This window comes from Telopea speciosissima, chromosome 7 (assembly GCF_018873765.1).
Source record: "Telopea speciosissima isolate NSW1024214 ecotype Mountain lineage chromosome 7, Tspe_v1, whole genome shotgun sequence".
Classification (NCBI taxonomy): domain Eukaryota; kingdom Viridiplantae; phylum Streptophyta; class Magnoliopsida; order Proteales; family Proteaceae; genus Telopea; species Telopea speciosissima.
In genome coordinates this window covers 1,356,654-1,383,083 of record NC_057922.1, presented here as the reverse complement: position 1 = coordinate 1,383,083, position 26,430 = coordinate 1,356,654, and the positions used below count along the sequence as shown (strand labels likewise).

Sequence of the window (26,430 nt, the reverse complement as noted above, 5' to 3'; positions counted from 1 at the left end):
CATTTATAAAAGGCCGGCTACGACTTCTTAAAGATTAAAAAACTAACGAATCCCTTTCCCTACATTTATTTTCTATTTCTTTTTTCCCTTTCTCTTAATGTATTGTAGCTTCATCAATACTCATGAAACAATATAATTTCTCCCGCATAAGAAGGATATGGAAAATAGGATCCTGATGTAAAAGATAAACACACCAGAGCAGTTATCTCTAAACACCATATATAAAGTGATCACATCACCAATGATCAGAATTATTATACAAAATCCTTGATTTTGTGGAATGTGACGCCACCTCACAAGTCACACCTGTGATATCAAATCTCATACAATAAAGGGGGTGGAAGTTAAGATCCATATTGGTTCAAATGTTTGATGGGGCGGGGGGGGGGGGGGGGGTGGGGGGGGGGGGGGGGGGGGGGGGGGGGGGGGGGGGGGGGGGGGGGGGGGGGGGGGGGGGGGGGGGGGGGGGGGGGGAGGGGAGGTAGCACACCTCATTATTTGAGCTTTATTCATAAGCAAAATATAATTTTCATGATTTGTCTACAAATGTTTCATTGTAGTGGTATCTAGCTAGTGTAATGTTGGAATTTTACACTCCAATAATATTAATAAGGGGCGCTGTTCTCTGTGACGCAGCGCAGGCTGCGCCCAGCCACATGGGGGTGGGCGCAATGACCACCCTACCCCCCTGAGTGGCATGCCCATGTACCTGGGTGCAGCCTGCACTGCGGCACAGAAAACATTATCCCTAATAATAATAATGTTTCACCAAAAACTTGACCACTGAAATGGGTGAATGTGATAGAACACTCGTTGGTGCTACTGCAGTAGTAATGCCCATCCAAATTCACGAGCACCCCTGAGAACTATCGTAACATTCTTTTCTCAACTCAAATGAAATTTAAAACCCATGAACATACACAAATTTACTCTTGAATACTCTTTTCACTTTTGCACTCTCACAATTGCTTTGGCTTATGAGTTCCAACCTCTGGATTTTCACTCCAACAGAGATTTTCATGAAATTATCAGCTTCTCTCAAGTTCCAGGTTTGAAAACTGTGGAACAAACAATTTGGTAAACTAATGCCATCCAATCTAATAGATAGTCTTGCTACTTCTGGATTTTAGAAGATTCAACCTAAGGTGAGGCAAATGGAACACTTAAAAATTTAGATGTCCTTGCAAGCTCTTTATGCATAACAACCTCAAGTTTCCCATCTTGAAGCAAATAAAAGTGATCATCAATAGATATATACATTGGACAGCTCTCTGACAGCTAAAAATGGATTGAGATAGTGCCACCATGTCATCTGATTATAAAAAAGATACATTAATAAGAAGATTGTGTCTCACTTCAGATTGGCTGTTATATGAATTGAAGAACAGACAAGGAAAACTCTACCTACAAGCACCGAACTAAGCCAACTGACACAGAAAAACCAGGCACAGGTACAAGAAGAATTGGAATGTGCCATGAATTATTACATCAATGAAAAGGTTAATGAATGTCATCTCTTGCTAATATTACACTTTCGCTTTAACATCAATTTGAAACCTGCATTGAGAAGTCCGATTATTGAATTTAAGATTGAAATAGGGATAACAATGCACAACCACATTAGCCAACATAGCCAGCATACCCTGCTTCATATCCTGGCGTTGGTCTCAGGTTGGCATATCTAATCCAATTGATAAACAGGTCAGGTGCTACTTGAATTTTCTTAGCCACCCGATTTGACACAGCTAGCCATGTATATACAGAGGTAATTAATCCCCACCCGGCTTCCATCTGCAGTGCCAGATAATGTTCGATACATAAAAGCAAGCTGGTGTAAAAGAGAAACCAACCAATCCCGGACACAATCTCTAAGGTAGTGCCCATCTGATCAAAGTGTTCATCTTGCCATGAAACCAAACTCTTAGTTCCATACCTGTCATACATTCTGCAAGTTTATCTATGACAATGGCTTCTTTCTGCTCAAGTTTTATGGCACATGAAGATAACAGATATCCCATTTTAAAGTTACATGGGGTAGATTAAAGCTGGATCCTCCTCTTGGTTCTTTTGGTGGCATTCATAAGTTCCACTAATGATGGAAGAGGCTTGGGCACTGGAACATGCATGGATCTGTACAGCCTCCTCAAGCTTGCACCCAAGCAATCTGAGGAACCAATGTTTGAATGAGAATCATTATTTCCCACTTTCATCTCATTCTCCCCTATTTTCTCACATTGTACTTCAACAGAACCAACCTCGTCCAATGATGATTCTTGACCTCTTTCAATGGCAACAATAGGCGGAGGGTTAAACTCAACGGGCACTCTTTTCTCTTCTCTGTGTAAAAATCTAAAATCTTGAAAACCAAGCCTTGCTCTTCCAAACAATGTCAGGGGTGGTTTTTTGCTTGGGGATGACAAATTCAACTGAAGTTCTGCACAGTTGGTAGATGGATTACTTTGCTGCAACTGGTTAGTTTCTATGACATGAATCCCAGAGTCTACCATATTAAAGTAACTACAATCTTCGATTGGGACTTTTTGAGGAGCTTGTGGGAAGGAAATTCCTGCTTCCATGTTAATGTCCAGAAGCTTCCATATAGGGTCATCTGAAGATACTTTAGCACCCATACAGTGGTTCTTAACATAATCCAGCTCCACTGCACGGCAATTGGGGGTTGTCGAGACAACCCTCCTAGGTTGCAGAAGTTGCAAGGCCCACTCCAATTCTTCCTGGGATGAGTGAATTGAATAGCAAACATGCCAAACACCAAATGAATCCTTTTCTGCTTCTTCAAAACTCTGTTTTCTTTTTTGCCTTTTGACTTCCAAATGTTCAACTTCACATGCATACCATTGTGAAGAGGGACGAATTATCAGAGGCTCAGGCTGAAAATTAGCTTGGGCCTCCATGAGTTTTGCTTTTGCTCTTTCATAAAGTTTAGGAAACCCTTCAAACACCTGGAAGCGAGAAGACACATCTTGAGACAGGATGTCTGGAGCTATGAGTTTTAGAGCTTGGAGACATTCTGCATTTGTATCTTTGTTGACGTATATCTTGGACCCAAATGTTCTGGACACTTCCACAAGTATTTCTTCCTGACCAAGAAGATCGCAGGCCAGGTAGACAATGGGAACATTTGGGTGTTTCCATATGCAATTAATCACCTGCTTCAAAATGCCCAGTTCAAAGTGTCATTCTTTTTTTTTTTTTTTGGGGGGGGGGGGGAAGGTGTTACATATGCTAGCTTATTATTTGCATAATTGTCAATCAACTAGTATAGTATCATTTATCAGCAGAATACAACTCACACAGGAGATCAACTTCGAAAATACAAACAGTATCATAGAAACTATGCAAAAAACAAGATGAATTTTTTTTTAAAATCTTCTGCTTAATGCATCCACAAATTTTGAACGCACTAGACACCTCATTTATCTTTTTCAATTTAAAAAAGAAAAAAAGGGATTGAGGGGGGGTGATTGAGGAAGGAAGAGATTGCTAGGGAAAGAACATAATCATTTATATCAACAGGAAGAGGAAACATAAGTCACCTCGTTGAATTTTTAGGATTGTCAGACACCTTGTAATTATGTTGGACACTACAAACATGAACATGTCCATGTCCATGTCATTGCTACATACAGTACAAATATTAAAGATGAATATATAATTTTTTTTTTAATTTCAGAAAAAATTTGTAGAAAGAAAGGTAGACACAATCAATATAACTCTTATTATTTTCCATAGAGCTAACAAACATAGCAATCACATCACAAGAAGTTATCGCACCCTTAAAACATTAAAGATGATGGTTTGTGTATATGATGTTTTCTAGGTATGCATTAGAATTTCTATCATTTCACACTATTTTATTTTGAAAAGTATATAATTTATTAATTTCTGTAATATTCCCACCATTTCAATGATTTTTACAATATTTTCACACATGTTAAGATATTTCAATGAAATATTTCCAGTTACAGAGATAAAAATAATAACAGAAACCAACATTTGTCTCCTTGTTTTACAGTTTCTTCGGTCAAATTATAAATCTACAAAGGGCTGTTAACTCAAAGCAGGTCGTGCTTTTGCGGCAGGGAGGGGAGTACTGGTGCCAATTCTAACATTTGGCATTTTTTGCACAAAATGTCCACCCTCAAATTGTCAAGTAATATTTTTATAAATAAGGAAGTACCAGTGCACGAGGCTCTCGTTACTGCAGGGTCTGGGGAGGGGAAGATGTCCGCAGCCTTACCCTCTCTTCGAGGAGAGGCTGTTTCCTTGATTCGAACCCACGACCACCAGGTTGCAATAGAGTAACCTTACCAATACGCCAAGGCTCGCCCTCTCTGTCAAATAATATTTTATAATCTAAAAAAAAATTCTAAAGCAACAACTTACCATATGAAAAGTTAATTTTTTATATTTAGTAAAGACTGTCTAATGTAGTCCTAGGTAGGAGAAGTCCTACTAGGAGCCAGGAGAATGGTTCACCTAACAAGGCTGCTGGTTTGGGACAGCTTAGGTTGAATAGGGCAGAAATTAGGGTTAGGGTTGATTAATGATATTGGAGTTTATAGGGTTTTAATATGCAGGTTTGAGTAAGCATTAATAAATACTCTCATATTGAGACACCTTCTCTTGGGTGCCTGATGTCCCTCTTCTCCGGCAGACTCTACCATCGCCCCTGCCTCCATCACCCCACCTCACCTTTCGGCAGACTCTGGCACTGCCCCTGCTCCCTTAAACTCAACTTCCCCTGCTCCTTCCATCTCCCCCCCTTCCAGCCCCGTCAGCCCAGCTTTCGACCACCAAATCCCTCCTAACACTTCTTGGAGCTCCCTTTTCTCAGGTAACCACTCCTCACCAACCGATAGACACACTCTCCATTTCGTCCCCCCTTCCATTCTTGATGATTCTCGTGTTGGCATCTGTCCCAAAGGTTTACTTGATGAAGAAATACTGAAATGGCAGTGCTGCCTTGTTGGTCACTTCCTTGGCACTCGCCCTCCCTTTCATGTGGTCAAATCTTCTCTTCTGAAGCAATGGCGAGCCGCCGGTGCTGTCTACACTTATCTACTCTCCAGTGTTATCTTCATTTTCCGATTCTCTGATGAATCTGACAAGGCTAGAGCTCTTGAGGGTAGGCCTTGGCGCATTGGCGAGAAGCCAATCTTTCTCAGGCAATGGGATCCCCACTCCTCCCTTAGCAGAATAGACTTGAAGACCATACCCATCTGGGTCAACCTTCCTTGTCTTCCCCTTCATTACTGGTGCTCCTCTGGCCTCAGCATTGTCGGATCGACCATCGGAACCCCTCTCTTCTCCGACGAGCGAACCAAGAAGATGGATAGACTTTCCTACGCTAGAATCTGCATCGAGCTCAATGTAAGCGATCCTCCTCCAGATTTCGTCACGATTATGGAAGAAGGCCACTCCTTTTCTTAGAGGATCATCTATGAATGGCTCCCTCAACACTGCTCCCATTGCAAGCTGTTTGGTCATTCCTCGAAGCTTTGCTGCCCTGCTCCTGGTGGCTCTATGGCTGCTTCAAACCCTGCTTCTGAGGACTCTCCTTTGGACGAAGATTCTGCTCTAGGTGGATCTTCTGGAGGAAGGACTTTGATGGATGATGCTTTTTTGGTTCTCGTATCAGCCGCGGCAGCTGCTCCTGCGGTTCAACAGCTTGAGGCGATTCCCTCGTCTGACAATCTCAGGGCACTCCACCCAAAAGCCCCTCCTCCCCCCTCCCGTGGCCGGCGAAGGAAAAGACACCGCCATCGGAATCCTCCTCTGGTCTCAGACCAGGCCCCTACCAGTGGCGAGCCGCCCGATGATCACCTACCTTGCAGTACTCCAGATCCTGGCCGCAACAGATTTGCCGTACTCCAGTATCTCGAGCACGACGCTGATGGTGACCTCGCTTTCTCGACTGCTCCTCCTGAGCCCTGGAAGTACCCTGATGCTGAGCTGCAGCCTCTTCCTGCAGTTATGCCTGCTGCATCCCCTACCCCTTCAGAGCTACCTACTACTTCCCCTTCGCCCTCGAAGCCCACTACTACCACTTTTGCTCACCTTAGGCACATCCCCCCCTCTGCTAATAACCCTTGTCTTGCCATTTTAAGCTTTCGTCCCACCCTGCCCTCACTTTTAACGAAGTCTCCCCTAGTCAACCATTCCCCCAATGTTAACCCCCTTTCAACGTGTCCACCTACTCCCAACCTTATCCAACCCCATGTTCTACCCCTTTCTCTTGAAAACCCCTCTCAAACCAACCTGACCCGAAACCCCCTTACTGCTTTTCAAACCTTTACCCAAACCGGGTCCAGAGATAGCCTTGTTCCTTTTTTGAACCACTCGATTCAACCCTCTGTCCCCTTGCTTTCTCCTCCTCATTCTTTCCCTCTTGTCAGCTTCCCCCCCTTGAGAGAGTATCGTCTTCGGGCCCGTAGTGTCCCCCCGGGCTCCCAAGTTAATCCCACCATGGGTTGGCTGCCTCCACCTCCACCTTGCTTATGTTCCCTTAGACCATTTGGAATGTCCGTGGTCTCAATGCCCCGGCCAAACAAGCTGAAATCCGTTCCCGCTTCAAATCTACTAAATCCCTCCTTTGCTGCCTTCTTGAAACCAAGGTGCTTGAGCCCAATTCTTCTCGCATCGCCACTTCCCTTGCTCCCTCCTTACTAACTACAATCATTCTCCCAATGGCAGCATTTGGGTTCTTTGGGATCCCTCCAAATTCCATCTTTCGGTCATCTCCTCCTCCCCCCAAATCCTTCACCTTCGCATCTCCGACCATCTCCTTTTCTTCACCGTGGTCTATGCCTTTAACCATCACCCGGATAGGCTCCCTTTATGGGACGACATCCGTTCCCTTTCTTCGACCGTTGGCTCCTCTCCTTGGGGCATGGGGGGCGACTTTAATGTCTTCAGATTTAGTCATGAAAAGTTGGGTGGCTCCCCTATTGACCACCATGCCGTTGACTCTTTTAACTCCTCTCTTGAGGACTCTGGGCTTAACGACCTCAGATGGTCGGGTGCTGACTTCTCTTGGCACAATAGGTGTTCTGGTCCCAATAGAGTTGCCTGCAAGCTTGACAGAGTTCTCGTCAATGAACCCTGGCTCTCATCCCTTCCCTCCTCCTATGCCTCCTTCGACCTTCCAGGCCTTTCTGATCACTCCCCCATCTCCCTCTTTGTCCTCCCCTTCCTATCTTTCGGCCCTAAGCCCTTCAAATTTTTTGACATGTGGATTTCCCACCCTGGTTTTCTCCCTGTTGTTCAAGCCGCTTGGGACATTCCTGTCCATTCCTTCTCCTCCCCCCTTCTCGCCTTCTCTCTGAGACTCAAAAATGTCAAAGTGGCCCTCAAATCCTGGAACTCCTCCTCCTTTGGTAACTTTTCCTCCCGTGTCTCCTCCTGTCGTGACACCCTCTCCTCCATTCAAGCCCGGCTTCAGTCCGACCCTTTCAATTCCTCCCTCGCGGAGGAGGAGAACCTTGCTGCTTCTGAGTTGTCCTCTGCGCTTTCCCAAGAAGAAAGCTTCCTTAAACAAAAATCCCGCATCAAATGGCTTGAGCTTGGTGACTTGAACACCGCCTTCTTTCATCGCTCCCTTAAAGCCATGTCCAACTCCAACTCCATTATCTCGCTTACCTCCTCTGATGGCTCTACCCTCTCCTCGATGGAGGCCATCAAATCTGAAGCCATGGCCTATTTCAAAGGTATCTTCAACCCCCCTTCCCCCCATCCCTCCTACCCAACCTACCTTTCCTGAGGACCTCCTAAACAAATTCATCCCTCCCCACCTCCTCACTTCCCTTAGCTCCATCCCCTCAGATTCTGAGATTGTCTCCGTTGTTCGCTCCCATAAGGTTAGCAAAGCCCCCGACCCTGATGGTTTCAGCATGGGTTTCTTCTCTGCTTACTGGGACATCATTGGAGACGACCTAACCAAAGCCATCAAGAGCTTCTTCTTCAATCCCAATCAGATCCATAGCATCAACCAAACCTTTCTTTACCTCAGCCCCAAGTCTCCTGGAGCCTCTTCCATGACCGATTTCAGGCCCATCTCCCTTTGTAACCTCCTCTATAAGTTCATTGCTAAAGTTCTTGCCAACCGTCTCCATCTTGTCATCGACTCCCTTGTTAGCCCCAATCAATCTGCCTTCATTTCTGGGCGAAGCATTGCGGATAATATCATCCTTTGCCAGGAAATTGTCCAAGGTTTCGACCGCAAATCCCACCCCCCTCACAAGGCTTTCGACTCCATCAGCTGGGACTTTATCTCCAAAGTTCTTCTCAAAATGTACTTCCCTCCCATTTTTATTAACTGGATTCATTCCTGTATTTCCACTCCCCGCTTCTCTGTTCTCCTGAATGGCAGCCCCGCTGGGTACTTTCCGTCCTCCGTTGGTATTCGTCAAGGTTGCCCCCTGTCCCCCTTCCTCTTCTGCTTATCCTTGGAGATGCTCTCTTGAAGCATACAATCCAAAACCGACCTCCACCTCATCTCCCCCTTCCCCAAGTGTAAGCCTACCAGCTTGTCCCATCTTGCCTTCGCCGACGACCTTATAATCTTCTCCAAGGCTGATACCCTCTCCATTGAGTCCATCATGTCTTCCCTTCACCTTTTCTAGGACCTCTCCGGCCTCCGTATCAACCTTCTCAAGTCCCAATTTTTTATTGCTAGGGTTCCTGATACCACCAAAGCCTCCCTCTCCTCTCTCACCGGTTTTACCCTTGGCACCCTTCCCGTCCGATAACTTAGCCTTCTCCTTATCCCTGCTAGCCTCTCAGCCCATCACTGCTCCCCCATTTTAGATCTCCTCCGCAAGAGGCTTCAGCTTTGGAAAGCCAAGCTCCTTTCCTATGCAGGGCGGCTCGAGCTCATTAGGTCGGTTCTCCAATCTTGTTACATCTACTGGAGTGGTGTTTTTGGCCTTCCCAAGGCTACCATCAAAGCAGCGGAATCTATTATGTGCACTTTCCTCTGGAAAGGTGTGGACTCAGGTAGATTTCTTCACCCCAAGAGCTAGTCTTCCCTTTGCCTTCCCAAATCTGAGGGAGGGCTTGGGATTCGAAGGATAAAGGATGTCAACCTTGCTGGTTCGATCAAGCTTATCTGGAAGCTCCTCTCCAACAAAACCAGCATTTGGTCTTCTTGGGTGTATCCTGGCCCTCTCCGTAGGGACTCTATTTAGATGGTTAGCCCAGCCTCAGACACCTCCTGGGTGTGGCGCAGGATTCTCCAAGTGAGGCATATCGCCAGAGAGGCCATTTCTTGCAGGATCGACGATGGTTTGTCTACCTCTTTTTGGCTGGACAAGTGGCACCCATCTGGTGTTCTCTCTTCCCTTGTCAACCCCCGTGACATTTACTCCTCTGGATTGGACAAATCTTCCCCAGTTGCCACCATCATCACCAGAGGTTCTTGGTCCCCTCCCCCCTCCCCCCCTCCCCTGGCTGATCTTTGGAGCTCCCTCCCCCTATCCCCCCTGGCCACCGAGGTAGAGGTGACACTTTATTATGGCTCCCTACTCCCTCGGGCAGCTTCAGCTCCCACTCCGCTTGGGATATGGTTAGACATAGAGGGACCCCTTGTCCTTGGTACAGAGTAGTTTGGTTTAAAGGGCACATCCCTCGCCACAGTCTCACCGCCTGGAGTGCCCTAGTGAACTGCCTCCCCACTCAGGCTTTCCTCATTCACCGCCATATGCAGGTCTCTCCTAGTTGTTGCCTCTGTTGGAATGGCATAGAAGATATAGATCACCTGTTCTTCTCTTGCCCCTTTGCTTCTTCCATTTGGACCCGTGTTCTTCGGCAGTGCTGGCCTAACTGCCGCATCCCTCTTCCTCTCCATAGAGAATGGGTCTGGATTGATATGACGTTTAGAGGGAAGACGATTTGTGATTCGATCGGCAAGCTTGCCTTTTGTGCAGCTATCTCTCACATTTGGATGGAACACAACCTTAGAAGATGGACGTCCAACTCCCGCTCTATTGACAAGATTTGGAATGCCATCTTTTTTTTATGTTTCTTATAAAGCTAGTTCCCTCCCCCTCTCTAGTGTTTTGGACACCCCAAGGAACAGGCTCATTGTTGTCTCCTGGGGCCTTCCCCTCTCCATTTTGCACCCTAGCTAGCCTTTAGCTGCGGCTTTTTGCCCTCGGGCGTGTACATTCTGGCTCCTTTCTTCGTAATTTAAATTTTTATTCATCCAAAAAAAAAATATATATGCAGGTTTAGGAGGTCTTAATAATATAGAGAAGTTAAGTTTTGGAGAGGTTTTAAAATTCTGCAGTTGGGCAGAATCGGGTTGCAGGTTTTAGGGTTTAATGGAGTGAGGGGATGGAGGGGTTAGAGTGGATACTATAGGCTAGGGTTGAGGTCGAGTGTGGGGGGGTGATGTGGGGACTGTGGGCTGGAGGTAGGGTTCGAAGGTGAAGGCTAAATCTGGAACTACAAGGGAGTCCTAGTTGGGGTAGGAGTTGCAGGTTTAATGGAGTTTAGGGTGTGATGAATGAAAAACTGTAGATCAGGCTTATGTAGAAGAAGGTTAAAATAAAGTAGATTCAACTCACTGTAATGGCAGCAACTTGAATGATTTGAGATGACCTCCCGATCTTCACAATGCAAGGAGTCGCAGGAGTCCACCCACCCTGTACCACCTTGAGATCCACAAGCATATACACTCACAAAGAGCAGCAGCAATAGCAGCAAGGCTAAGAAGCATAAATTTTTAATAATGAACTGTCAGGGAGCCTCCCACGAATTGATGTATTTATAATAGGGGCTGATCCATCAATCAGCCAATCCATCAATCAGCCAATCAGTCCTATTCAGAGAAGGAGTTGTAATCCTAGCTCTGAGTCCTAATGACAATATGATCAGAGTAGGAATTGTAGTCCTAGCTCTGAATCCTAGTTACAATATGATCAGATCTTATAATCTGATTTAAAAAAACAAATCCTCCTTTAGAAATCGTGGAGGGGAGAAATGAAATAATAAAAGGTCAAATGACCATTATACCCTTAACTAAAGTACTGAAAAAAAACTAAGTATGGAAAAAGGAAAAAGGCTCCAACGAAAAAACACAGCAGCAGCCATATCATGGCTTCTTCTTGTTCCTAGTGCTTGGACCTGCATCACTGTCTCATTCTCCTCATTTTCCTAATTGATTTTTTATTTCATTTAAAATCATAATCATCAGATATAAATATAACTGCATGTAGAATATCAAATAGTAGATGATTAACAGCAAAAGCCAGAAAAGGTATCGAATAAGATAACGGATGCCACGATTGTCCAAACCTACGTACCTGTCGAATTGCTGCGTTCTTACTTGGAATCTTCAGAGAGAATTTCCCAAATGTGCAATCCAGGAAAACATAATCAAGAGGGCACTTAGGTTCTCTTCCTTTCTTACCAATATATTTTTCTGGCAAGTTTTGCAGATATTCAGGAGTAAGTCTACAATCTCCAGTGTGCAGTATATTTCCAAAGTGCCCTTCAAACAAGAACATAACAGCCCCTGAAATTCACAAGATCCAATTCAGATAAGGGATTGTATCAAAATTGAGTTCTTCAGAAATAATCTGATGTGAATGCTGAATAGATGAAAAATATAGAGTAGGAGAAAGAAAGGTGCATGAACAAATCCAATGTTTTTTTTTTTAAGTTATTAACACCAATAAAAATTAAATAACTATGCAAACAAAGTAGAAGGTTATATTAGCATATGTTTCAGTCAAACCCAGCACATCTTCAAATTTCATAAACATGTGGATAAAAGACTTGCCCAGCAAGATCACAAGTACACCCAGGACAGACAGAGTAGATGTAATTTCTTCCTCTCACATGTGATTCTCCAAATTTGGAAAATTATGCAGTTTAATTTTGAAACAACTGACCACTAAGAAATCTAAAGAGCTAAACTGACAGCTGCACCAAAAAATCTCAATTCGCTAAATGCCCCGATGTTGGGTAATGTATCAAGGGGAGAAGAAAATTTGACTTCCATATTTTCATTATTTCATTTCAATTAATCTCATCAAAGACATTGATTCAACCTATACCCTATTTAGATCAAATTATTTCACTGATAACAACCATTTTGTTTGGTAAGTTCTCTCCACTTCCTTGTGAGCAAGATAAATACAATTATTTCACTGATTCCAACCTTTTTGTTTGGAATGTTCTCCACAACCTTGTAAGCTAGAAGCCCTAATAGATCAATTATTATGCCCAGCTTCACCTCCCCGTTACTCTCTACTTTCAGGACTGAATGACACTTGTAGACAGATATATCCACCCTAGACTTTTCTGTGGTTACTAAGGCCGTTAAACCGACATTCTACCTTTGTACAATATAGACTATTTACTAGTATAAGCATGGTTATACTTGAGCCACCTAAAGTTTCTCCTCAAGCACATGTCTTAATGGTCAGTGGAGAAGAAATTACTAATTCCTTCAAGGGGGGAAAAAAAAAAGGTAGTTGGAGTGACTGTTAGTATTAGATCTTACACCCCAACAGCAAAAGTTTCTCATCATGGGCATCATATGTTAAAATCTCCTTTTTGAGAAGAGCAGATTTGGAGGAACGGATTTGTAGGGGTATTTAAATCTTGGTTGTACACTTGTACTTGTAACACTTTGACATTGTGTAATAATCAATGATTTTTCTTCATTTCTATTGGTCATTTTAGTTGTTTTAAATGAATTTTGTGTCCTAACACTAAATTATGTGTAGAATATGCTATATTCGAGAAAGTATATAAAAAAGGGCGTACCTAGTGCACGAGGCTCCGGCCACTGTGGGGTCTGGGGAGGGTCATAATGTACGCAGCCTTACCCTTGCTTTCGCAGAAAGTTTATACTATACAATACACAGTAGGGTACAATGTACACTAAAAATCTAGAGTAGAAAACCAAACTACCATTTTTGGGTTTCTTTTTTGCAATCTAAAGGTTCCATATTTAGAGATGCTCCATTACGGTTTCCCTGAAGTTTAGTCAAAATATGACCATTTGACCACCGAAATAGCCAGCCGAAACATATAAAATTTCGGTAGAATTTCTATCGAAAACCGAAATATTTCAGTTTCGATCAAAATTTGAACCTAAGGTTGAAACCAAAATCTCGAACCTTGAATGCAATGAATGAAATGCCTGGGCCCATAGGGTCTAAAAGTTTTCTAGATTTAGTACACTTTTACCCCTTTCTTTCTGGAGGATCAGCATTATATAATGTAACAAAGTTTCAAAGAACTGGAACCAAGTGGAGGATTGGTGAAACTCATAAGAAGTGAATGTTCAAGCAGAAAAGTATTAAGCTAGAACCAGGAAGGAGATGAAATTTGAAGGTTCAATTCATTTCTTTTGGCTGTAAGCCATGTTACCTAGACACTTCAAATTATGAACCATACATGTATCCAACACTTCATGTAAGCCAATTAGAATGCAAGAAATGGAATCTTTGCCACACTCAAGTTGTACTCTTTTCTGTGCATGGTAACATAGGCTACAAGCAGATGGGGATATTCAGCTCCGTATGTCGTAATAATGTACAATGATTTAGGAAGAATACACTGAAAATTCTTATTAGATTGTGCTCACATCCTAAATCAGTAGATGTTGATGAAGTAGCAGTACTATGATAACACAAAAGAACTTGAAGCATTTAAGTTCAAACTGGCTTACGTTTTCTTGACTCAATGCAGTTGAAGATGCCACTAACATTGTCCCACAAACACCATGGAGAACACAAGAGTTCAGTAAACCAAAACCTTACATAATATGGAATGGTCGGGGGTGGGGGGAGGGAAATGAGGCAAGGTATTGGCCTGAGAAAGAATGGCAAGGTCCTAGTATGTGTGAGGAACTGAGATGCATTTAAATATCCAAGTAGCTACACAGAAGACTGATGCAGATTCATCACCAAATAGGGCTTGTTTCATTGGGAATAAGTCTAGGGTTGGGTTACATATATGTTGGGCCTTTGATCCCATGGGTTTCTAATGTAATATGCCACTTTTATGGGCCTAAAATATGGATAAATAGGTTGCATACGGGATTAGCTCCCATACTTAGTTTTATTTCCATACTTAGCTTTTTATTTGGTGTTTTAAATTGAATCGGTTCAACCAGTGGTTCAATTTAAGTGATTTTATTACTTTTTCTTTTAGTTGTTTAGTTGGGCTGGATTATGACTCTATTTTGAGTCTATTTCAGTTTCCTAGTCAGTTTAAGTTAGCTAATAGGTTAAGGATTGGGTTAGGCCTTTCTTTTTTAGTGTCTAAGTCTATTTTTGAGTCTTCTATATAAGTTTGTAAGGGAGGCCAGCATTGAACACGAATTTTGATTAATAAAAACTCCGCTTTATGCTTGCTGCCTTTGTTGCTGTTGTTGTTCCTTGTAAGTGTGCATCCTTGTGGATCTCAAGGTGGATAGGGTAGGTGGACTCTTGCGACTCCTTGCATCATGAAGATCAGGAGGTTTTCTCACAATTGCTCAAGCTGTTGTTCTTGGGGATCTCTTCAAACCAGTAAGCTATTTTAATTGCAGTTATTCCCTTCTACTTCTCATCCTCTAACCTAAACCTACCTTCCCCTTCGATCCAATTCAAATCATCAAACCAGCATCCTTATTCCCTCCATCAGTCATCATTAAACTTCATCAACAGCCTTCATACTTGACTCGACAACAACCCTAATTTCAATTCTCCATTGCAGCCGTATAATCCCTTAAACCCTAATTAAGCCCTACAGCCCTAACTTCAACCTAGACCTAACCACCCATCAAAATCTGATCTTTTTATTTTCATCTCACTCCCAATACTGCCATTAACACTCGACCAGCTCACTTTCCCCAGATTCCATCTCTAAACCCTAGATTCTAAAAACACCCAATTTTTACAAGGCCTCTAACCCGAAACCCTAGATTTCCAACTTCATCCAAATCAAACCAAACTTACATTAATAGACTCTTAAAAACCTACACATCATTACCAAATAAAACCCTAGCTCAAAACCCTAACCCTAACCCTAATTCTGCCCTAGTTTATCTATGTCCATTCTATCTCATTCTGCCAGCATAGTTAAAAACTCTGATTTACCTGGCTCCTAGTAGGTCTCCTACCTATCTAGGACTACATTAAAGACAGTGCTATCTAAACAGACTACGTAGAGTTTATGATGAAGAGGATTTCAAAATTTATTAATCTCTAGCACTTTATGCTTTAACTGAAGGAAAATGCTTAAGATGGCATGAACTAGTCATCTCATCATAATGCAGGCAGGAAACAAAAGAATTTACTCCAAACAGCAGTAAGTGTGGAAATTGGTGAAATGAATGGAACCACTGTTTCCATTGGATGAGCAAAAAGAACTGCAGCTCAAAACAGAATCACATCCAAGTCTATATTCGACTGTCTGAGCAAATAGCAGACAGAAGGACAAGGACACCGGGTAGTTTCTCGTTTTATTCACACTTGGTCAACTTAATGGGATTAACAGGGTCCCCCAGGGTTGGATGGGTATCCAGTCCCAACCTTCGGCTTTTTTTTTTTGCACAAAGTGGCTGCCCTCAGATCGAACCACTTCTTCATAAATAATGATGGCAGCCTGAACTTTCACTATCACATCGAACAACAGGCTTTCTATGAATGTAACACATACTTTAATGAGCAGGCCTTGGCCATGTGATCAATTTCTAATCCATTGAGGAATATAATCACAATCTCGGAAGACCATGGAGCAGATAAGCAATGAAAGAACAATTAGATTATAGAAGAAGAAACAGCAAGAAGACAGTCACTATGGAGAGAAGTCTGTTACTCAGTAGTTTGTCTACAACCAAAATACAATTTATCATAAACATTAGAAAACGAAAGCAGACTCAATTTTAACATGACTGAACAATAATATTAAATTCTCTCAAGAGAACAACAATTAATCAAGAACAAAACAGCTCGTGCCAACAAAACCCATCAAAATCTAACAGGAAGCCAGCACATATAGGAATACAAAGCCATTCAGGAAACCACCGTTGTCATAATAATTTAGACCAAAACCCCCATGAGATGGAAATTTTGAAAATAAAAAGAGAAAGATACCCGGGCAGTGATTGGCATTGAAAGCCGTAACAGTGAAAGGTCCATCAGGGTCGTCGATAACAACCGACTCGCCGACCTCAATTCCAACAAATAACGAATCCTCTACCTGCAAAGAAACATAGAAACGAAATAGGTATCTCTACTGAAGCGGGAACGAAAGAGGAGAATGCGACAAAAAAGAGGGGAGGGGCGAACCGAAAGGAAACCATAAAACCTGCGGGAATAATTGAAGGATCAGTGTTTTCGTAAGGTGGGCAGCGTAAATAGGGTATGAAGAGTAGAGAGAAATTCCAGTGCAGTGGTCTTTGTGGGCGTGAGTGAGGAAATGGTATCTCTTCCTTCTTGAAGAAGGGCTCCAGGTATCCACAGAGAAAGGAAGGCCTTTGGGCATCTCGATTGGCATTTTTCAATCTTCTTCTTCTTCTCCCTTTTGTTGCTTAGGTTGCAATTAAGACGACTAGGGAGGTCGTATACTCGTATCGTAAGGATTTATCTCTGTAACTCTTTGAGACAAACTCAAAGTCTCAAGAGGCTTCCACGAGAAAGTCGAGAAACAATAATGAAAATTTTCGTTCAATCGTGGAAGAACCGCCAAATTGCTAGTTTTTAAAGAGTTAAAAGCGGGAGCCTGCCGACCTTTAATAATAGATATCCAAAATATAAAGTAACGGAAAATGATGTTAATAGTCTATGAAACACAGTCTCTCTCTCTCTCTCTCTTCCCTGACATATGACCACCATAATCGTGCGCCACGCCGGCAACCTCTCCATGCCCCATCACAACAACACATGGTTCTAAGTATCCGTATCGTATCGTCTGTATTGGGCGATATGTATCGGTTTTGCTAGTCACTGATATCGATACTGTGCCGATACCGAATCGATAGCACGGTACAAACAAGGGGTAAAATGGTCAAAAAATTATTTTTTAAGGAATTTTAGGGGTAATTTTGCCCAACACAATCGATCTAGGCCGATACCGTATCGGTATCGTATCGATTTTACATGTTGTCGATACCCATTCCAATACCATGCACTAAAACCATGCAACAACAACAACTAAGACAAAGCCGCGCCCGACATGATCGGTGCACACTGGTCCTTTTCGCCTTTCCAGGAGTACGTCGGGTCATTCGTGTGAGGCCGTCTGGGTGCACACACACCACGCTACGCAATTAGGTGGTGTTGTTTTTCCCATATTAATAATATAAAAATAGGAAAAATGTTCTCTACGTGGGATGTAGGGTCACACCTCGTGCGGCAGCCAATGAGAGCACATGCACTAGCACATTGGAGGGCATAATTTTTACCATTCATGGGGGCGTGTTGGTCATTTCTGTTCCTCATGTGTCTAGGCATGGCCTCTGCATTCCACGCAGAGAACATTTCTCCTATAAAATTAAACGGAATGAGTATACAATAATAACACACACTCTAGGGTATCGATCCAACTTAACTATGAACCGCATCTAAACTGCTCAACAATGAGCGATAAACCTAGAGAATGGAGTTTATTATAACAACAATTAAAACCCAACTAAATGGGGTCGACCACATGGATCTTCGCTCTCTGTTTGAAGTCATACAAAGAGCAAGGCCTAAACTAACCATGTCTTTCTTCACCATTTTTCCTATGATGATCTTAGGTTTGCCTCTAGCTTTTTTTTGGTTCCCTCAATCTGAATCAGGTTGTTCCTTCAAACTAGGGCATTCATAGGTCTTCGTTGAACATGACCTAACCACCTCAAACAACTTTCGCTAAATCTATCATGAATCGGAACTATTCCCAACCCAACTATAAAATGGTCATTCCTTACTTTATCATTCTTTGTTTTCCTCCACCTCCATCTCAACATCTTCATCTCTGGAACGCCAAGTTTATTTATACGACACTTCTTCACAGCCCAACATTTCGCACCGTACATCATAATGATCTAATAACAGTCCTAAAAAATTTTCCTTTAAGTTTTAAAGGTATACGCCGATCACACAATACCCCGGACGCACTTCTCCACTTCATCTATGCTATTTTAGTCCTCTGGACAAGATCGTCTTTTATGCATGTCGCCCTCATTCTTTACGATTGATCCAAAATATTTAAAATAATCACTTTGTGGGATCTCCCTCTCACCAATATTCACTACCTCATTATCCATCTCAGTGTTGGTAAAATTAGATACCATATATTCAGTCTTAGTTCTACTTACCTTTTGATTCTAAGGTTGATCTCCATAATTTCGCTTTGGCGTTAATCCCTGCTTATGTTTCATCCACCAAAACAATATCATATATATAGATCATACACCAAAGGACCTCATCTTGTATCATCTCCCATGCTCTATCACTGTTTCGAAATTCAGAATCGGACCAAGGAAGAGAGTGAGTATCAAGTGTATGAGTGTGTATGGGAAAGTCTAACCTTTTTTCATAAAGTGAAATATCATTTTGCTAGCCTAACCTTTGGGAAATATTACTGAATGTTGTGTACGATCCTTTCATATTCTGTTTTGTTTTTATTTTTTGGGGTAAACCTCTCACATTCTATTTTGTCCTGACAATCGCTTTCGACATATATGTTCCATATTAACGAACCGTATGGCACCCCTCATATGCTTTGAATCGTTATCCCCTCCAATTCGCTGTCTCTTCCAATTCTTCACTGAGGGTGGAAATGACCACCCTAACCCCTGTCCGAAAACACTGTCCAAGGTGGGATCCACTTGACTATCTTGATTCTGGATGTTCCTGAGCAGCTGATTCTAAGGTTTTTGGAGACGAACCATTAGGTTGCCAGATCTAAGAGGCCCGATGCTAGGGATTTTTGTATCAATTCTTGCCGATTATTATACAATCCAGATCGGAATCAGGAAGAGACACATTCGATCCTTCTGAGTTTAATATCCTTGGTTGCAATAGTCTGTCGTTTTTATCAACCTAGAATGCGCTCTAGGTTGATTTCGCATTCTCGAGTAATAAAAAGAATGCAAAATCGACTTAGAATGCATTCCAAGAATGCATACAAAACAGTATCTTAGTTTCCAACGTTTTAAACTTATTTTTCTTTAAAAAAACTGTAAGAACTGGATTTTAGGCAGATGATGACATAGCGCTCCAAGTCTTGGTGGCAGGCCAACTCATGGATGCATCACTACCATAATAGGCTTCTTCAAGAAGGCAACTGCTAGCGTAACTGGTTGGTAACCCAGAGTCACCAATTTCTGATTGAAATTCCATTCTTGTGACCAAGCGGCGACACCTTATTAGACTTACCTCCATTTTCTTCCCCTTCAACTCCATTAACCCTAGTTCCATTCCTGCCTTTGGGAGAATGGGCTTTTGACACTGAATCAAACTATGAACAGATCAAGAGTAGGTTTACTCATTGACTAAGAAACAAAAAAGAAGAAAAAGATAGCTTTCCCCCATTCCACTTCTTCAAGAAAGAGGTTGAGCAACACGGTAACTGAATGACTTGAAGGATAAAAGAGGGACAGAAAAGCGATTTTTTTATGCACAATTTTTTTTTTCTACATAAATTTTGGACTATCTTTGAGCTACAACGGTTTTAGCCATGGAAGAAGAGGTCATAACATCCAGCAAGTCAGCAGCCCGAATCCCCTTTTGCCCCGACAGTAAAGTTACATCAACCTCAATAGTTTCCCTCTCCAAGTTCAACCACGACTCTCAATGTTGATGACCTTAAAGATTCATCTGCTTGGACGCGAATGAAGAAGACAAATCCATTTACAATCCTTTGCATTGCGCCATTCGCAGTTTCAATGCAAAAAAAAAAGGTTGGGTACCAAATCCTAGAAGACAAGGCCATTTCAACCCAGGAGGAATTCAGAATCATCAGGAAAGAAGCCTATACACAGTGTCCTCCCAAGCATGTCTCAATTGGGTCTTAATCTGGGCGACCCACCAGGTGTTTGGGTTCTTGAATGGAGGAAGTCTTCCCAGGGATCAGCAGTGTAATTAGTTGTTGGTCTTGTTGGCAGCATTGAATAATTATTCAGACCATACTCACTTTGTCCCACAAATGTATAAGCTGGATGAGGAGGAGACAAAAAACAGCTCTTGTATGCTGGTCCATAGTTTCGCAATGGACTTGAACAGGGAGATACTGGCAATGACAAATTCACTCTGATGCTATCACTGCAGATTATGAGACAGCATAAGTTACCAGTAGATGAAGCCTATGCAGCAATGAATGACAAGTGTGAAATAAGGGTCGAAAAAATTATTTTAAGCAGGTCAGGAATATTACCTATTGCACTTGAAGGCTCTTGAAGATGTCGCTAGTTGTGTTGCCATATAATCTCTTTGAGGCATGGAGATATTTATTCTGTTGGGACGGAACTCTGAGGTTGTCTGCTAGAAGAGTAACAAATGTAGAAAAAGTTAGTTGAAGACTGATGGTATTCACCATATAAAAACACAATTAGGGAAACAAAGAGACAAGACGGGGCAAAATGAATTGTCCGCACAGTAGTACTAAGCAAATTTATTTTCTGATGGTAATCATTGTTATTTGTACATTTCCATATCCACAACATCCTTCTTTTTTCTTCATGCATCCAATATGTCACTTTAGATTATCAAAGTAAACACTAAGTTGTGCAGCACATCAATGGATCAAATGGTTATTTATGGTCTTGGTGTTACAGAATAATAATGACTAGATTACTTTTTCATTTTTATTTCTAGTCTGACAACCATTACTTCAAAGAAAGTAACTAGAGGCAGGTTCAATCATCGTCATCGATATCATTATTATTCCAAACACCAATCCACGTTTATCCATTCAAAAAATTTGCCTACTTGGTTCTAATTGTGACTCTTTAGGTGAACCATAATATTTTTATTAATAACCAAGAATCAAGAGGAAGATTTTCAAAATAAGTCAGCACATTAGCTTTGGTTGACCATATAGAGCTATTAATCTGTGAGGGATTGGTCATTTTAAACAGTTTGAAACTCTGGAATAAGCATGATGCATAGAATGAAAAGCCCCTTTGTTGCCTAAACCAGTCAAGACAAGACTTGAGCTCTGCATTAAGGTTAAGGACAGGCAGCAACCCCATGGAGTAAAGTCATTTTTCTACAGCCGAGATAAATAAATTGACCTGATCAATGGACCACTTAAAATGCATGTTATGAGTGATCAATTTGATGGTCCCAATTGATAAACCCATACACCATTTGCAGGCTAGAAATCATCATTGGCATAACATAGAAAGCAAGAGTTCTCACAGCTCCTATTTTGCGCGTACAAACAAGAGAAACTATTCAAAATTTCAAATCTCTCAAAATTCTTTTACCAATGTTCGGTAGTAGATTAAAGGACCTGAAATTCCAAGAATAAGTATACTAACAGGAATTTTAAAATCTTCAGAACTTTACCGGTGTGTGGCTGCATTCAAAGGAAGATCGGGGAGCATCATTAGTTACATTGACGTTGGCAACTTTTGAAGCAGCTTGGTCTCGGATGAAAGGGTGATCCATTAACTGTGCAGCTGTAGGACGTGCAGATGGATCCCTTTGCAGGCAGAGCCTCAGAAAACTCTTTGCATCGCTAGAAAGGTGATCTGGAATTTCAGGAATGTCTTTGCTGTTACCAATTTTAAATATCGCAGGCACCTGCTTATTACAACAAAGCAACTTGATGTTAGATCATACAAGGAAGTTCTCAAAAACATTAATTATTTTAAGTATCAGACAGATCATAAAATTCAATACAGACCCCTCCATATTGACTCCAAGGTGGTTTAGATGTTGCCATTTCAAAAATTGTACAACCCAGGCTCCAAATATCCACTGCTAGGCTGTAGCCACTGGAATTATTCATTATAACCTGGATAGAGTACAATTAGAAGACAAGCCAAAAATGCCTAGAATTATGGATGTGAAAAAGGATAAAATTAAACAAACAGGATCACAATTCAGTACCTCGGGTGCCATCCAGTAAGGGCTTCCTTTGAAAGATAGCACTGAAGAAGATGTAATCTGGAAGAAAACATCAATATGGATTATTCTGTAGGTATATGAAATGAATAAGAAGATAAATTGATTAGGTGTCTACATTGTGGCTAGTGAGATCATAAAAGTTCATATATGTCATACCACAAGTGAATTCCGACTATCTATATTTCTGGAAATAAACTTCTTCACAGGGAAAAGAGACATACATGTTTAGCCATGCCAAAGTCTGCAAGCTTGACTTCACCATTGGGACCTACAAGTATGTTTGCCCCTTTAATATCCCTGTCAAATACATTTTACTTGAGTTCTTGAGGCAGTAATAAATCATTCTTCAACAGAAAAAAATACAAAAAACAAGTGCATTAAGGTTGAAAGAGGGAGCAGGATAGCAACTCATTCCACAGAACTAGCATAAGAAGCAAGCACCTGTGCACAGTATTCCTTCCATGTAAGTAGGCAAGCCCAGAAAGAATCTGCCTGGTGTAACTTTGTATAACCGGTTCCTTAAAGGGACCATATTCCTGAAGTAATTTATGAATGGAGCCTCCAGAGACATACTCCAAATAAACAGAGAGCGTCTCTTCCCCCTGTAAATGTAAAAATTCAGGATCATTCTAATTATAGGATTGAATATTCAGGTGAATTCAGTGAAATATATAAATTGGTAAGCTCCTGGATTAGATAAATGTATTAGGTGAATCCTAAATTTAGTTGCTCAAGTGGATTCATGCATTGATCTACATAAATTGGTGTAGTCCAAAAGAACAAGAAGGCCAACAACAAACCAGACCATCAAACTGGACCAAGAATGGATTAATAGGTTTAATTTGAGAGCCCAATGGGTTGTTTGGGCCATGGGCTTTAATTTTTTTGGTTTACTATTATGATGGGCCAATTCTATAAGCCCAAATATTAGGGTTTTAAGTCCTTTACAGAATTAAGTAGTTAATTTCTATTTTGTAATGCTCTAGAATAGCTTATATTTTGAAGAAAGACTTACGTTGTAGTTGTCATATGATCATATGTAATATAGCAATGGTAAGTTTATATAATTATGATTATATGTTCCATTATCAGTTTAGTTTCTAATTTCATCAGTTGCTATTTTTCTGTCAAGCTTTAGTTTCTAATTCCAACATCAGTTTCTATTCATTGGAAATTTTATTTGTTTAGTTTCTGATTTTTGAGAGTACTAGATTATTAAGCCTACACATATATGATGGGTAAAGGTTTCCTAAACATTGTGATTAACAAAAGAGGCGTAACCCAATAGGAGTCCCACTTTTGAAGGCTTCCAGAAGAATTGGATTGGAGTCAGTTCTAACCTTCGGCATTTTATGCACAAAGTAGCCGTATATAGACTCCAACCTACATCTTCATGCTGGCAGCCCAAGTTATTACCATCACAAAAAAATAAAGAGCTTTTGGGGCAATCTTGGTGGCAGATTATAAGGTAAGAGTGGCATGCATATCTTGGGACTTGGAAAGCTTTTCCAGACAAGAGTAAAAAATTAAGCTTAGTTCATACCAGTTCACTTCCATAGTACTGAACAATGTTTGGGTGTGACAGTTGACTAAGCAATTGTATCTCCTGTTCAAATGAGACAATTTGGTTAAAATCCAATCACTTCCATTTGATGAATATTAAAATATAGAAATAGTAGGTCAAAATACCAGACACAAATGCATCAACAAGAAACATATTGCAAAATGAAGCAATGCCTCAGAGAGAGAGAGAGGTACCTGGTTCAGTTGCTTGAGACATTCTTTTGAGGTTTGATCGTCAGAAATGACCTTGACTTCCTTTATAGCACACATTTGTCCATTTTCACTGTTCAAATGGCAAACAGAAAATTCCATTAGTGCGAGTAATCAGTTCCTTCCATGGAATAAGCACCTCCCTCTAAACCCCTCCCCCTCCCCCAACACAGGAAAAAAAAAACGCTATACTGAAACAGTTGCAAAGGATTCAGAAAGTAAAAGAAAATAAGGAACAATAGAGTGATAAATGAATAAAGGTTCATAAGAGGAATTATTTCTACCTATTAAATCCAACGTAAACATGCCCAAATGTCCCTCTTCCTAGGAGCTTTCCTTTCTTCCATTTTGAGTGAAGACAATGTGTGCTTTCATTGGCTCCATTACTTCTTATAGTGGGTGAAGTGCAACGATTAGTAGGAGAACCTGGAGGAAGTGGAAGTGGATGACATAAAGTTATCTCATCCTCTTGCTTTCCTGTTGGAGAATCCATACTTGTACAAAATAGCCGTGGATGTAAAGGTGATGTGGGAGCGGTCGGCCCTCTTGATCCTGGACCTGGGCTTCTTGATCTCAAGTTTAACTTGTTTTCACCATGTGCTCTGGGGTCACCATTGAACATTGTGTTTTGTTAGGTGAAGAAATGGGAAAGAAAGAATAAATGTCCTAGAAAGATGTACACTTTCTTCGTATCCCAAGTACCCAGGGCAAAGTATCGCCAGTTTATGCTTTCCATGACTTGAAACTATCCATGAAATGGCAAAGTATAATCAACCCTCAAATATATATAAGCAACCCAAACTGAAACAAGAAGGCACCCCATAAGAAATGAGAACAAAAAAAGTCCAGTGAATTGCAGGCTTTTGCATCAAGAACAGATGATTTTTAAAGTTTCTCCTTTCACAATATTAATTTCCCAAATTAGAAGCTTTAATTGGCAAGCAAAGATTCATATAGAGAGAGCGAGAGAGCCCAAAAATTTTAAAATAAATGAAAATCACTACAATTCAAAACTTCCGTAAATTAGAAAGAGGAAAGTAAAAAGTATAAGCAAGTCCATATTGAAGGACAACTAGAGTACAATCTGATAAATCTTCCATAATTAAAACCTAACAGCGGATGCAAAGCTTCTGTATATGAAAGGAGGAAAAGAAACCTTTTTAGAAAGAAAAAAAATCGATAATTACTATTCTAATAAAAATTCAATTTGACAACAGAAGGGGGGGGGGGGGGGGGGCAGGGGTCGGGGAGAAGAAGAGGGGAGTGGAAACAAAACTGGAGCGACAATTGGTGTTTATGTTAATCTATCGAATCAATTGATCATCTCTTCCATCTGAAACGAATAATCGATCGGAAAATGAGTTGCAAATCTATCATGAAACCAAACTCACAGGAAGTCAGGAACACTCCCAAGACAAATCAATAATTGAAATTCATGCAAGACCAAAGACACCCAAACCCAGAAATTCGTAGTTGAGAAAAATCAAAACAGAGGAGGAGAAGATAGACCAAAGAGCACCGACCTGGAATTGCCGAAGGAACCAATAACAGGGGGAGCATCATCCAAAGACCCAGACGAGCTAACACTGGAAACCGAGACCGACCCAGACCTAGACCCCGAGCCAAGTCCATGATCAATTACCAGCGACGGCGCCGAGGACACGGACGGGAGAGGCAAAGGATGACCTTTCTTCACGGAAACTACACCACCACCACAGTGGCCATCGGAATCGGAGCCGCAAGACCCACCAAAATCCTTGGCAGTCCTGGCCGAGTTACGAAAGTTAAGAATCGGAGAGACTTCATCGAAGCTCTTGGGCTTTTCCTTGCTCTTATTCTTCTTCTTCTTCTTATCGTTCTTAACTGAAGAAGCTTTGATGTGATCGTGGTTCTGTTGTTCTTCTTCCGGGGCTGGGGCTGGGGCTGCTGTTTTAAGTTCTTTGGTGTTCTTGTGAGACTTCCTTCCCCACCAAGCAGGCATGCTTTACTCTACCTCCAAAGTTCAAACACAGCAGATAGAGATGGAGAGACCAGACCAGAGAGAGGGAGAGAGAGAGAGAGATAGATAGAGGATGAGATTCAGAGAAGGACTTAATTAAGTTCCGCTTATTTTTCTGCCCTTTTCTTTAATTCCAATTTATATATAAATGTAATTCTTGTAGCAACAGAAACATCGAAGAGCTACAGTAGGTATAACTTAGCCATATGAGCCGGCGGCGGTGGTTGGATTAACCCCGGTGCTGACATGGCGCTGTTAGAGAGAGAGGTGTGTATTGTATTCATCATCTAGACTCATGTGTGTAATCCGTGTGTGTGGGGGCCGGGGCCCCGGGGGTATGAAAATGAAATGAAATGCCCTGTCTGTCCCTGTGGGAATGGTGTGGCGGAGAATCCACATCGGGGTCTGTGCAAGACCGCGTGGGAAGAGAGAGAGATGGATGGCAAATTGAAAACATGACGGATCTGGCTTACGGGTCGACCCGATGAGAGTAAATATTGTTTCATTACCCGTTCCTCGGTCTCGGTACTGCTGCTGCCACTAATGAGGAAAGCGTGTATGTTGGGGGGGGGG

At 41.7% G+C, this 26,430-nt stretch overlaps 2 protein-coding genes across 3 annotated transcripts; both read right to left on the bottom strand.

Moving 5' to 3' along the window:
- Positions 1 to 1,432: 1,432 nt before the first annotated feature.
- On the bottom strand, positions 1,433 to 16,654 carry LOC122666785 (5' exonuclease Apollo). Its single transcript, XM_043862855.1, has 4 exons — positions 16,333 to 16,654; positions 16,119 to 16,224; positions 11,325 to 11,536; positions 1,433 to 3,167 (listed from the first exon to the last, which is right to left on the bottom strand). The coding sequence occupies exons 1-4, from the start codon at positions 16,519 to 16,521 to the stop codon at positions 2,040 to 2,042; spliced, it is 1,635 nt and encodes a 544-aa protein (XP_043718790.1). The 5' UTR covers positions 16,522 to 16,654; the 3' UTR covers positions 1,433 to 2,039.
- Positions 16,655 to 19,590: 2,936 nt separating this feature from the next.
- On the bottom strand, positions 19,591 to 25,959 carry LOC122669323 (mitogen-activated protein kinase kinase kinase 3-like). 2 transcript variants are annotated; one of them, XM_043866072.1, is made up of 11 exons: positions 25,382 to 25,959; positions 24,143 to 24,460; positions 23,844 to 23,931; positions 23,629 to 23,691; positions 22,527 to 22,687; positions 22,307 to 22,382; positions 22,068 to 22,124; positions 21,862 to 21,972; positions 21,522 to 21,758; positions 20,386 to 20,492; positions 19,591 to 20,273 (listed from the first exon to the last, which is right to left on the bottom strand). In XM_043866072.1, the coding sequence occupies exons 1-11, from the start codon at positions 25,837 to 25,839 to the stop codon at positions 20,012 to 20,014; spliced, it is 1,938 nt and encodes a 645-aa protein (XP_043722007.1). In that variant the 5' UTR covers positions 25,840 to 25,959; the 3' UTR covers positions 19,591 to 20,011. The 2 variants fall into 2 exon arrangements, with proteins under 2 accessions (XP_043722007.1, XP_043722008.1); XM_043866073.1 differs by having other exon boundaries at positions 20,386 to 20,489.
- Between the last annotated feature and the right edge of the window lie 471 nt (positions 25,960 to 26,430).